The sequence below is a fragment of the Protobothrops mucrosquamatus genome, unplaced genomic scaffold (assembly GCF_001527695.2).
Source record: "Protobothrops mucrosquamatus isolate PMUCROS unplaced genomic scaffold, P.Mucros_1.0 scaffold1880, whole genome shotgun sequence".
NCBI lineage: Eukaryota > Metazoa > Chordata > Lepidosauria > Squamata > Viperidae > Protobothrops > Protobothrops mucrosquamatus.
Genome location: NW_015388007.1, coordinates 42644 through 55792, shown reverse-complemented (window position 1 = coordinate 55792; position 13149 = coordinate 42644). Strand labels below are relative to the sequence as shown.

The following is a 13149-nucleotide window of genomic DNA, read 5'->3' as shown; positions in this document are numbered from 1 at the left end:
TTAATTGTTCTCACTGTCAGGAAGTTTCTCCTTAGTTCTAGATTGCTTCTCTCCTTGATTAGTTGCCACCGGTTGCTTCTTGTCCTGCCTCCAGGTGTTTTGGAAAATAGCTTGACTCCCTCTTCTTTATGGCAGCCCCTGAGATATTGGAAGGCTGCTATCCTGTCCCCCCTCGTCCTTCTCTTCATTAAACTAGACATACCCAATTCCAGCAGCCGTTCCTCATATGCTCTAGCCTCCAGTCCCCTAATCATCTTTGTTGCTGCCAGCAAGCAGAATCCAAATACCATTTCTACCTTCTGAAATCTTCAAAAACAACCCCATGCAAAGTACATTGCAGATGTCCATTTGCCCACCTAGTAGTTGCCATATACCAGGAGGCTTCCCAGTATACAGGCTTACTTCTTGAGAGATACCATCTCTCACCTGAGACACAACACTGGAAACAATCAGAAACCTGACCAAATCAACAATATCTTGCCTGGCTTTTTCATCGGTCCATTTTGTCTCATTCAGATCCTAATAGCCTTTAGGCAGCAGGACAAGACTTCCATATTATGGCCCGGGGTAGCCCAGGGTAGCAATGGAAAAGTCATCAGCATGTTGAGGACATATATCCTGAACTGACTGATCACTTGTCTCAATGGCTGCATTCAACAAACAGAAAGGTAATGAAGTCCTGTAGCACCCCATCACCCCATCAGTTCACTGGGCTGATCTCACCTCCCCTATAACTACTAACTGAAACCACCTGCTAAAAAGAACTATTACTATAGAACAGCGGTTCTCAACCTATGGGTCGCGACCCCATTTGGGGTCGATCGACCATTTCACGGGGGTCGCCAAGCAAGGCTGTCCGCCATTTTTTCCCCCTTTTCTGGCGGGTGCCTTACCTCCCTTGGGCTGGGCCAGCTGGTGGTCGGCCTGCTCCGTCTCTGCCGCTTGCCAGCTACGCCTCGGCCGGCGCAGGGGGCGAAACCACGCATGCGTGGCGCTCCCGGGCAGGGAAAGTCCTTGACTTACGACCGGTTGGGTAGTCCTCGACTTACGACCGGTTTAGTCCTCGACTTACGACCGGTTTAGTCCTCGACTTACGACCGGTTGGGGGTCGCGGCATTAAAAAGGTTGAGAACCACTGCTATAGAACAATGACTCCAATCATTACCCAAATGAAACAGGCAATATCATCAGTGCTAGTCCACTGATGGTGTTACCTAGTTTGGGTAATGAAACATCTGCATGAAAACAAGCAAGCTCAGAGAGCACCAAGGACCCCTCATGTCAACCCTAAGTTACAAATATTCTCCTTTATTAATGACTGAATTCAGCATCCAAATAATCCACCTTTTCTAAGGTATTTTCTAATGCCTCTCTGCTACTCTCAAGTAAACAACCTCCCCATCCCCATCTCCCAAGCAAGTTTATAATCCTGGGATTGCTTGGTAATATTCTGTCTAAGTATTAACACAATTTCAAATATTTTTTCTAATGTAAATCTCTTTTAGGTCACATATTGTAATTTTAAAAATCCTCATACCAGCAATCTGTTTCCGGATGCAATTATTAGTTGTGTTCCATCAGGCTTAAAGGCAAGATCATAGATACTGTGAAAACAAAGAATGTTGTTAAAAGGCAAATTCTCTTATCTACTTATTTGTTATTTTCATGAGATAGGTCATCAATCTACAAAACAGTTGTATAAAGTATCAATGTGGCATGGTTGGTTTTAGTTTAGGATACTGTGTGGACCCAATAAGTGCCATGGCCCAATTATTATACATACTTTCTGTATATGTATGTATATACGTACAACTAAATTATCCTTTATTCATTCTGTTTAAGAAAAACGTGGATTAGTATACTTTTTCATTTATCTAGGTATTTATTCCATTTTTACCCCCTAAAAGTCTTGCGATTGATTGCCAGCAATTATGTAGCATCTTTGAGATCGCATAACAGAAGCCCGGGAGAGGCATATGTTATTATTTAAGTTATAAACAGAGAGCAAACCCCCCACATTCATACACACTGATAAAGTTATCTAATTGGGTCATGAAATATCTGCAAGCAAAACAACTAAGCTCAGAGAGGACCATATACTCCACAGTTCAACCCCGAGTTATATATATTCTCTTGTTTCATTAACTTCTATGTCATGTAATTTTTTTTTTATTATTAAAAGTTTTATGACATTTACAAAATAACCCCCCACCACTTCCCAGAGCTGTTCACAGGGTTACAAATATATTAATCATAATCTAAATAACATTATCCAACTAATTATGTAACCAAATCTATAACACACTTTAACTCCCTTTTAAAATAAATTTAGATAATTTAAAATTAAACACAATAATAAACAAATAATCAACTTGATTATTAAACAAAATTACTACTCAAAATAATAATAATATGAATATAATAAAATATAATAAAAACTATAGAAAATATAATAAAATATTCACAATAACAATACTGTAAAATTTACTCAAACACCAAATGGAACTTTTCAGTCCCATATTTATTCTGAATATAATCTATCCATCTTCTCCAAACCGAAATATATCTTTCCTGTGTTTGATCCTTTAAATAAGCAGAAATCTTAGCCATTTCTGCTAAATTTGACACTTTAAGAGACCATTCTTCTACAGTAGGCAAACGATCCGTCTTGTAAATTTAATAAATACATTTTATTGGAATTATTTAACATAAGCCCTGACGGAATAGAAAGTTTGGAAAAGGCACACGCGCGAGATGAAAGAGCACAGGGTAGTAGCGGTCCCTCTCAAGAGTCCTCCTGCTCAATGCAACTCTCTTCTTCCCCGTTATCCTCCCCAGCCCGGTTCCCGAGAGAGGATCGCCTCTTACCACTGCTCGACCTTATCCCTCCAAGTCAACGCAGCTCGCATGTCGTCCCCTTTATGTGCATCGCCCTCGCCGGCACCCAAATCTCACTCCTTTTTTTTTTGTTTGTATTTATTGACGCAGGACGCCAGCCGGCCTCCCAAGGCAACACGCATGCGCACTCCTCTTTAAACGCCCGCGAAGGTTCAAGGAATGCTCCGTGCGCACGCGCGATCAGCCCTCCCCCCCCCCGCAGCGTAGTCCGCGCATGTCTTGAGTTCTTCGCCGAGCCTTTCAGCTGCTGCTTCCAATATCCCGCGGAAGAGAGGAAAGGTAGTGCCGCGAAAAGAAGGCGGAGACGATAGCAAAAGTGCGCTTGCGTCATCGGGGGGGGCGTGGTCAAGCGAAGCTACGGGTTTTTGTTTTTCCCTATCCCCTTCTTATGAAAAAGATCATTAGACTGCTATTTTCCGGGACGAGGTTGTAAGAGTTTAAAGTGCGCATGCGTTCAATGAAGACGTATATGGTAAGAATTGGCGCCTTCTGCGGGATGTCGGTCATGATGTTAGAGCAGGAAGGAAAGGAGCTCTTTGGGATCAGGTAAGGATTTTTCACTGGAGGAAACCGAGGAGAGATGGAATTTATTATGATAGTCATTAGATTGTGCCAGGCTTGGCCTCAGTGATGTCATAAGGTAAGTGTTCTGTCGATTGAGTTTGACAATGATGCGTGTTACATTATAGCGTACCATGTTATAATGGTGATGGTGGTCTCCGTTTTCTCGGGTCGTTCTCAGGTCTTATTTAATAGATTACTTGTTGCTCTGCGGTGCTCAGTTTGTATTGATAACAGGCAGCACCTAGAAAAGATTGCCTGTTTGTTCTGCAAAGTATCTCTCGATTTCCCGAAGAGTAAGAAGAAAACCGAAGCTGCAGCATGGGAAAAGTGCTCTCTCTGTACGGCAGCAAGGGAAAATTAGCAATTGTTTTTGTACGAGACCCATTCAGCAAAATATTTTTTCTGCCAGCAGGCATACAAAGAATTCAACTGCATTGTCTATATATTTGAAGATGCAATTTGCTAGAAGATAGAAGCAAAGCTGCTTGCCTTATGAAAGTAGAAATTGCATTACTGTATTAGATAGATCTGACCAAAATTCATAATGCCTAGGAATCAGTCTGCGCCTGGTAGAAAGTCACTAAGGTAGTTAGTTAAAATGTTGTACAGGAGTAGAGAACACAAATTCAAGTGTCTGCTTGGCCAGGAAGCTCATGGTGCAACTTTAAGCTAGTAATTTGCTTTCAGTTCAACCTTACCAGGATTGTTAAAATGATAGGAGAAACCTTATAATTACCTTGAATTTCTTAGAACAATGTTTCTTCACCCCCCCGGGCAACTTCCATATCTGAATTTCAACTCCTAGAATTTTCTACAATGGCCACATTGGCAGAGGAATTTTGGGAGCTGAAGTCCACCCATCCTGGAGACATCCAGGATGGGAAACACTGTCACAGAGTGAGATAATAAAACTAGATCAGAATCTCTTACTAGAACTCTTATTAATTTTCTATGACTCCCATTCCAAAACCAAAACACTGACAAATGTTTGGAACTAAAGATATATAGGAGCTTATCTTACACCAGTGAGTACTTTCACTTGGAATGGGGAAAAAAAAGTACAGTAGAGGAGGATGGTGGAAAGAAATGCAGGGGGAAAAACATTTTAAATTATGTAAAGTTAAAAAAAGATTCTGTACAAAAGAGTGGCTTACAAAAAATGGTCCTGTTATATTTATTGACAGTGATATAAGTGACGCACACACGACCAAGTTACAAGCAAAGAGAAAGAATTATTTATAACAGTAGTAGAAGAAAGCTTGAAGCCAACATTGAAAGTCCAGTGAAGTGTAATGGGAAGGAAGGAGCAGTATCTTTAGAATTTCCAGTCTGTTATCAAACACTTCCAGAAGAATGGGAGAATACAATAAAGCAAAGATAAACTGGTAAAACTTCAGGAAAATATATTGTTTGCTCTATCAGGTAATCCCAGTTGCCCCTCTTGCGTTTTTACTTCTGATACAGCCTGTTGCAGTGTTGGGAAAGCATTCAATGATAGGATACTTTTTGCCAAAAACTATGTATCGTATATATAAAAAAATCTACAGTAACACTGCTTTAAAAAGTGTTTGTGTTTCAGGAATATTAACATGTTCCATTCTGTGCTCATAATATATTCACAAATATAATATTCGCAAATACACCATTTCCTTTGATTGTTTACAAAATATGCTTAATACTTGATCTACACCATGTTCATCTGGTGAAGTCCAGTCTATTTTGTAAACTCTGTATATCATCATCATTAGAGTTGGAAGGCACCTTGGAGATCTTCTAGTCCAAACCTTGCTCAAGCAAGAGACCCTGCTTGATATAATTATTATTATATAATATATAATATGTATTAGTATTATAAATATAATTATAAAACGTATAATTATGCATTGCACATTTTATCTTTTAATTGTAGTTCTCAAGGCTACTTCCCTGGCATCTCTATTTGGTAAATGTGGTTATAAATTGTTCTTGTATTACTGTTTCAATTTTTCTTTCCAAATGGTAATTTATTATGTATATTATTTTTCCATAATGACTATGATTATTATTAATAATTAAACATATGCCTCCTGACTCACCAACTCTGGGTGGCTCACAACAATCAAAGAAATTGCAATAAAATCAATACAGCATAAGATAAAAGATGGCAAATGCGATGAAGCTTAGATTGCTTAGATTGTTTTTGTTTACATACATGTTTTTTACCCAAAATTATGAACAATTTATTGATCGGATTGTTTTTCTCTCAATGCTCAAGGACTCAGATTCAGATCTAAACGTGCTCTTTTGAATTACTTTGAAGAGGACAAAGACATCATTGTTACAGCAGAGGATTTTGATTTTACTATGGCTGTTCAGAGGAATACACGGTTAAGAACCAAGAGATCTTCTACCAGAAATGCAGGGACAGAAATTGAGCTTTGCATTTCTAGGAGTCCAGTTTCACTCCCTGGATTAGGAAACGGTGAAGGAGATTGTAAATCTTCTCTAGAAAGTAACTTGGGGCTTCGATCCAATACTGGAGAACCAGAAATTCCTGCTACCTGTTTGCAGGATGGGCCCAGTACGGGAGATATTTCTAAGGACTGTTTTTTCAAAAGTGATGAAAATGGTACTATTCGAAGAAAGGTTCCAATTAGAAAATGTAAAAACTCTTCTGAAATAAGGAATGTCACTGATGGCCAAAACAAAATACAGCATCTATCAGTACGTAAAAAACAGACAGGACGCAGTAAACGTGCCATATGTAAGAACAAAATGTGTGTACTTAATAGTGATACCAGTGACAACAAAGTATGCCGAAGAAGCTCAAGGAAAAGAAAAATATGTTTTAAGGATGAAATGTTGTTTGAACCAAACACAGAGCAGAATGATAAACAGATTGAACCTTTCTTAGAACACCAAACAAGCACGGAAATATTAAAATATACTGAGAGTTCTTGCAGCGGAATCACGACAACTGCTAATAAAAACTGCATTTCAATAGCAGAAATGCAAAGAAATGGGATTGCTTCAGAGAGTGCAAGTGAACAGAGTGCTTCCACTATGGATGTTACTGTTTCCCAAATGTGCAGAGAGAAACCTTTTACATCAGCCAAAGGTATGTGTTTTATGTATTTATTTTTCAAGAATGTCTATATTACCTCTCCTCCAAGACTTCAATTGATTTACAAATTTAAAAAAAGCCAGTAAAGGTGCTTGCTGCATCTCTGGGGAAAAAGCAGAAGTTGTTCCACTTCAGAAAAGGATTAGGTCTGTGTCCCTTTGATCCCTTCTGAGGATGGGACCTTAAACCAGGGGTCCCCAACCCCCGGTCCGCAGATCAGTACTAGGCCGTGACATGCCAGCAGCTGGGCCGCGCAAACAAGCAAAGCCCCATCCACAAGATGCAGGCAGCACACAAAACCACGCATCCTCCGGTCCGCGGAAAAACCTCTCTCCACGGAACCGGTCCCTGGTGCCCAAAAGGTTGGGGACCTCTGCCCTAAACAACCACTCATCCCTTCAGAACATATAGACTATGCAGATTCCACCCGAGGAGATGATCTGTAAGGTAACCCACGGACCAATCATATAGAATTTTATTAGTATTTCATAGTCAGGCTCTTTTATAATATTAGTACAATTATTGTAAAGAAAGAAAAGGGATCTTCTTAGTTCTTGACTCATGTAGTCCCCCCACTTATGACCAGTCACTTAATTATAATGAACTCCCAAAAATACTTATGACCCGGATTTGAAGTTCCAACAGCCAGGGTTCCCCTGCAGTCACATGATCATATGTTAGGTGCTCGGCAACCATCCACATTTAAAATATTTTTTGCCAGAAAAAGCTGTTTACTTCCATTTTCTGGCAAAAAATGCTCATTACAGACACTGAGTTCACTTAACAATGTTTCCTTAATAACTATGGATATTTGCTTAATGACCATCTCAAAAGTTGTAAAATCAGGTTAGTCATGTGATGACCAACAGGACTTACAATTGTCACTGTGGATTCAGTTATGGTTGTAAGTCAAGGACTACCTGTATTCCTTAGAGGTTGGGTATACTTGCATGGAGTGAAAAAAAGGGAAACAATCTAAAACACACAGACACACACACACTCCCGCTTAACCTACCTTCTTCCTGAAAACCAGATCTGGATAGTCAAAGAGGCAATGCTAGTATTGCAGAAATAAGGGATTATTGTTCTGTGCGTATCTTCTGTCCACAAAGAGCATAATTAAAACATTTGCATTTTTTTACTTGCTTTTGTTTTTCATTTTGCTTTTCTGCAATTAGAGAGCCATACTCAAAGAACCCAAGTGGAAAGGCGGAAAACAAGTCCATATTTTTCCAGAAAATTAATCAAAGAAGGTAAAAATGTTTTATAGGAAAATGCTTTGTGGAAAATTAGCATACTTATTTTTTTTAAAATAATTCTAATAGAATTTGCAATCTGATACTGTATTTATGTGGAAGCAGATTAAATTATTTTTATATTTGCACAGTAAAATGTAAGCAGAAATAAGTATAAATACTTATAGTTGTCTTTATGGGTAAATGAATAAGGGTAATATTTGGATGCATGACTTATAAACAATAGAATAATTTCAAATGTGTTATACGATATCAGTAGCTGTTCTGTTTCCAATGAAGATAGAATGAAGGGAGTAATCATCTGTGTATTAAATCATCCCTCCTGAAGAGATTTGGTCAGAGTTACACTGATTGGGTTCAGATGTAATGGAAAACTATTGTTTCCAACACGAGCAATCCCCTGGCACGTGGCTCTTATTCATGAATTGTAAGAACAGAAGGTTTTCTTATGGCATAGAGTGGTGGAATATAATTTAGGTTTTTAGAAGATTTTTTCTTTTCTTTTATATATTTTACCTACTCATGTAGAATAATATACTTTGTGGAGTTAGAGATATTAATATTTGTTTACTTATATCTGAATATTATCCTGGGATTAGGTTTGGGAAGTCCGGGGGGGTGGGGGGTTTTTCATATAGCATTGTGTAGTATTTGTGAATTTTTTTTTTATGATGAAAAATAATAAAATTTTATATTGAAAAAAAAAAGAAAGAAGGTTTTCTTATGATTTTAAAGAAACAATCATTCTCTACTAATAAATTAAGAACTGTGATTTATGTAAAATTCCAGCTGCTGAATTTGATTGAGGATTAGACCATAGCTTCCGATTGTTCTCATTAAGAAAAACTTAACAACCATGGTTCTTAATAGTTTCTCTTCACAAGAGAAAAGGAAAGTTTTAACACTGCCAGGCATATTTTGCTTCCTGTATTGCCAGTCTAACAAGCATCTAAACAGTGTCAGAAGGAAGCTGATTTTTTTATTCATCTGATCTCTCTTTAGAACTTGAAAAAGCAACCCAGACTCTCTTTGCCGCTATAGAAGAAGTAATTGTAGACAATAAAAGTAAATTATGGTCACTGTTTTTTTGTATGCGTGCTTAGCTCCAAGTCCACCAAGAAGGAAAACTTTCAGGAAATGGACTCCACCTCGTTCTCCTTTTAATCTGATTCAGGAAACTCTGTTTCATGATCCATGGAAACTTCTGATTGCAACCATATTTCTGAACAAAACCTCAGGTAAATAAGGAACTAATCACAACCACTTCTTGAATTCCCATGTATGGAATTGTTTCCCTATGGTTCAATCCAGTGCTATTGGGACATGTGCAATTCATTTTGCAGAGAAGTTAAAACAAATTTCCCAGGGAGTGCTAATCAGTTTGTAAAGTGCCATGTAAGCGTTTCTGTCCAAATTATGATTTGATGTATTGCTAGTGAATGTGGATTTGCTTCCTAAGAAAATGGCTATCATCCAGCTGGTAAGGAGAACCAGAAAGAGGACAGAATTGAGCTTAAGTTATGCAAAGTAAATTATAGATAGATAGATAGATAGAGAGAGAGAGAGAGAGAGAGAGAGAGAGAGAGAGAGAGAGAGAGAGAGAATTTAAAAATCAGCTGATAAGTGTTATGACCATATTGACAATATAAACCATAGGGCTGCTTACCACAACACTGATTTTCTGTCTGAAATTATGTGTAGGGAACTGTGAATCCTGTACATAAGTTGTAATAATATGGCTAAAAACTGTCAACAGGTTTGTGCCAAGTTACTTTTGTGCAGGAAAATCTGTCTTTTGAGAAATTGCAGCCAGCTTTGCAAATTCAGTGCAAATGTTGTTGTTCACAGATTCTTATTTTTGCCTAGGAAAGATGGCTTTCCCTGTGCTGTGGGAATTTTTTAAGAAATATCCTTCACCAAAGGTAGCAAGAACTGCCAACTGGAAAGAAATGTCAGAATTGCTTAAACCTCTTGGCCTATATGAACTCAGAGCAAAGACCATTGTCAAATTCTCAGGTAATATGGTATCTATAATCCATATGTTTCATGTATATTATCTCTTAAAATCTTGATACAGTTCTTTAATATATACCAATATTTTTATTTCTTATTGTGGTTAGGAGATCAAAAATGAGAGAAGATAATTTGCCAAAGGCCTCTTAATAAATTCATGACTGAGACATGAAGTGGAAACTTGTTCCATATATTTGAAGTCATTACCATTTAGCGCAGACATGTCAAACACAAGGCCCGGAGGCCGGATGCGGCCCGCGAAGTGGTTTCATGTGGCCCGCGAAGCCATCCTGGAAACAGTGAGGGAATGGCCCCCGCTGCCTTGGCCCTGGCCCAGGCTGGCCGGGAGGGAGCCAATGTACAATTTTGTGGTGGCCATCTATGCTGAAACGCATTCAGTCTTAGCTCCACAAGACCGTCTGGAAACAGCGAGGAACCAGCCCCTGCTGTGTCGGCCCAGCCCCCGGGGTGCATGCTGGGGAGGTGTCACCCTTTGTGAGGAATGAAGAAATGGACCATGCCTTGGTGCTTGCCCCGGCCCCACCCCCTTCTGCCAGAGACCCTCAGATCTGTCCCACTCCTGCCCAGGCCCCCACAGGCACCCTTGACGCGAACGATATAGAGCTGGCCATGCCCACCCAGTAGACTACACCCACTCCATCCACGCCCACCCAGTAGGCCGCACCCACCCGGCCCCCCTGAGGGCAACCGTAATGCTGATGCGGCCCTCAATGAAATTGAGTTTGACACCCCTGATTTAGCACCTCTTGTAAATTGTGATTCAAAAAAACATGTATACACAATCTCTATAATCTCTATTCATGAACTTTTTCATGTTTTTTTATTTCTGTATTGATACTTTTAAAATTCTTTTGTTATTCTTAGAACAGTTTGGAGAGTTTGGCATTGGAATATTTTAGTAATACGGCCTTTTTCAATTTGCTGAGAAATTATTTGGATATAGAAGTGAAGTGCACAAATCATCTGTGTTACTTATGAGTATTCTATTTTTGTTCAGTTACTGATAAACAAGCTCATACTTTATCAAAGTTTTTATTTCTTATAGTTTTTATAAATGAATAATTACTCTTTAAGTCTTATAATACATATTTCATAAACTTAAAATCAACAGAATTTAGTCCAGCTTTTTATTATGACATCTTTATTTTTTGTTCCTTAGATGAATATTTGGTTAAACAGTGGAAATATCCAATTGAATTACATGGGATTGGAAAATATGGAAATGATTCTTACAGAATCTTCTGTGTAAATGAATGGAAAGAGGTAATAGAGGGTCGTGTGTTTTTATTTCATGAAAATAATTGAAAGCATAATAATTTCAGCAATATTAATATATTAATATTGTTAATATTAATTGCAGCAATCTGTAACCTAGAAATAATGCAAGAGTTATAATTACAGCTACATACATGGATCATATGAATTAGAACTGCAGAAAATAACAGGATCTTGTGCTCTTCTACATAGCAATTTTTAAAAAACTATTATAAGACTGGAAAATCCTTTTTGCCTTTTGCCCTGTTGTGTCTTAAAAAACAACAATTGTTAGCTCTACAAAGTATTTTTAATATCACAGACTAATAAATAAAACAGAACCCTCCATACTTCTCTCATAGTTATCTTAGAGGTTTTGTGCTAATAAACAGTTTTGCTCTAGGATAGAGAGGGGTTTTTTTATACTTCAATAAATGCATATGAAATTACAATAAAATGTGCAAAATGGGCTTCAGCTGTGTATGAAAATACACTAGAGTGGTATTAGATTACTGATGCACTGATTAGGTAAAACATGTTCATTTCTCTTTCAGGTACAGCCACAAGACCACAAACTGAACGTTTATCATTCCTGGCTGTGGGAAAACCATGAGAAATTAAATATTAATTATTAGCTCTGTATAATCTCTTCGCCTCCCCTTTCTCACTTTTTAAGCTGTTTTTTTCTTCTATCCCACTTGATTAATTATAAATATAAATGTTCTTTTTATATGCCTGTTCAGAATTTATTAAATTCCATTATTCTATATAATTTTGCTTAAAAGTGATGTTTTTCATTTTCACTCCTTTGATCATGGAAATTTTAAATACTGAAGTTTGTTTAGTGTAATACATCAGAACGCAATAATCCAAGGCTCTATACAATTTACAATTTAGCAAGCATCTAGAGATGCAAATTCAGGTTACCGAGCCACCCCTCTGAAGAGGCTTCCTCTACTGCAGAGGTGTCAAACTGCCAGCCTGCGGGATGCGTCATGACAAAACCGCGCCCACCCCATTGCTGGCAATGGAAAAGTCGCGATACGTTGCGACACGTGACGCTGCGAGTTTGACACCTCTGCTCAACTGGTTGCTGTTTCTCATTCAGATTGGATCAGGGAGATGGTGATGGTAAAAAGAAACCAATCTCAAGGTGTGAATCTAGCTATTCTAACAGCTCCCATCCAAATCTGGTATTATTTACGATAGGTCTGTATCTCATGGGCTTTCTGATAGCAAATCATGTTACAAGATAGGAAGCCATGCCGATGAATTTAAAACAGAGTTTTTATTGTGATTAGAATCTGTGGCTTGTGGAAGAAAGCATCACAATTCAATACTGTTATGTTTCTGAAGAGGTAGAAGGACTGATGAAATGCCAAATTAGTTTTGTCCTCATTTTAGTCCCCTACATAGGTATCAAATCAAGTCTTTTTTTTCCCCATATTTGCTACCATTTTGAACAGCAAAATAGTTGCAGTCTCTAACTTAATATTGTATCTGATTTTTAGGTGGGATTTATCATTTCAGTGCTTTAGTTTAACAATTTGGCAGTAACCAGGAAAAGCTTAGTTTATGATAAACCTTGATCCAGTCGCTGGTTCACAACAATGTGTCAACTTATACAATATTATATCCAGCTATTTTGGCTTGCAAACCATAATTGAAGAAGCACGCAAGCTATTCCCGTCCCTGGAACTTGGTATAGAATAGATCAGGGGGTCTTCAAACTTGGCTCTTTTATGACTTGTGGACTTCAGCTCCCAGAATTTCTCAGCCAACGTGCCTGGCTGAGGAATTTTGGGAGCTGAAGTTCACAAGTCATAAAAAGGGCCAAGTTTGAAGACCCCTGGAATAGATGGAACCGCGATTAGCGCGATAAAGCCACCCCATAAATAGCTATTCCTCTTAAGATCCAGCTGCACATGTCATGAATGGAGGGGTCGTCAACACATGACGCAAGCTAGTAGTTACTCGGTTACTGTGGTGCTGCTATTAATTCCCCGCCCCGGCCCTAAAAGGGGGACGGAAGTGGGGAGG

The 13149-nt window shown here is 38.5% G+C and overlaps 2 protein-coding genes across 5 annotated transcripts in view; one reads left to right on the top strand and one right to left on the bottom strand.

Moving 5' to 3' along the window:
- The window catches only part of IFT122 (intraflagellar transport 122), a 68642-nt gene extending 65691 nt beyond the window's left edge, over window positions 1–2951 (bottom strand). For both annotated transcript variants that reach the window (XM_015823479.1, XM_015823482.1), the window contains exons 1-2: window positions 2869–2951; window positions 1538–1604 (exon numbers count right to left, since the gene is read on the bottom strand). In XM_015823479.1, the coding sequence (XP_015678965.1) occupies window positions 1538–1604; window positions 2869–2909 (108 nt within the window). In that variant the 5' untranslated portion in view covers window positions 2910–2951. The remainder of the gene's footprint in view (window positions 1–1537; window positions 1605–2868) is intronic.
- Window positions 2952–3265: 314 nt separating this feature from the next.
- MBD4 (methyl-CpG binding domain 4, DNA glycosylase) lies at window positions 3266–11873 on the top strand. Of its 3 annotated transcripts, XM_029285579.1 has the most exons (8): window positions 3430–3444; window positions 4647–4884; window positions 5717–6559; window positions 7744–7818; window positions 8925–9059; window positions 9688–9837; window positions 11015–11118; window positions 11664–11873. In XM_029285579.1, the coding sequence occupies exons 3-8, from the start codon at window positions 5806–5808 to the stop codon at window positions 11742–11744; spliced, it is 1299 nt and encodes a 432-aa protein (XP_029141412.1). In that variant the 5' UTR covers window positions 3430–3444; window positions 4647–4884; window positions 5717–5805; the 3' UTR covers window positions 11745–11873. The 3 variants fall into 3 exon arrangements, with proteins under 3 accessions (XP_015678962.1, XP_029141412.1, XP_015678961.1); XM_015823476.1 differs by lacking the exon at window positions 4647–4884 and having other exon boundaries at window positions 3266–3444; XM_015823475.1 differs by lacking the exon at window positions 3430–3444 and having other exon boundaries at window positions 4604–4884.
- The last annotated feature ends 1276 nt before the right edge of the window (window positions 11874–13149 follow it).

Bases quoted from the DNA above. Each gene is read 5' to 3' on its own strand.
- MBD4 (XM_015823476.1), top strand. From the start codon at position 5,806: ATGGCTGTTCAGAGGAATACACGGTTAAGAACCAAGAGATCTTCTACC. The intron at 7,819-8,924 runs GTAAAAATGTTT...ATGCGTGCTTAG, and splicing joins CAGAAAATTAATCAAAGAAG to CTCCAAGTCCACCAAGAAGG. The intron at 9,060-9,687 runs GTAAATAAGGAA...ATTTTTGCCTAG, and splicing joins ATTTCTGAACAAAACCTCAG to GAAAGATGGCTTTCCCTGTG.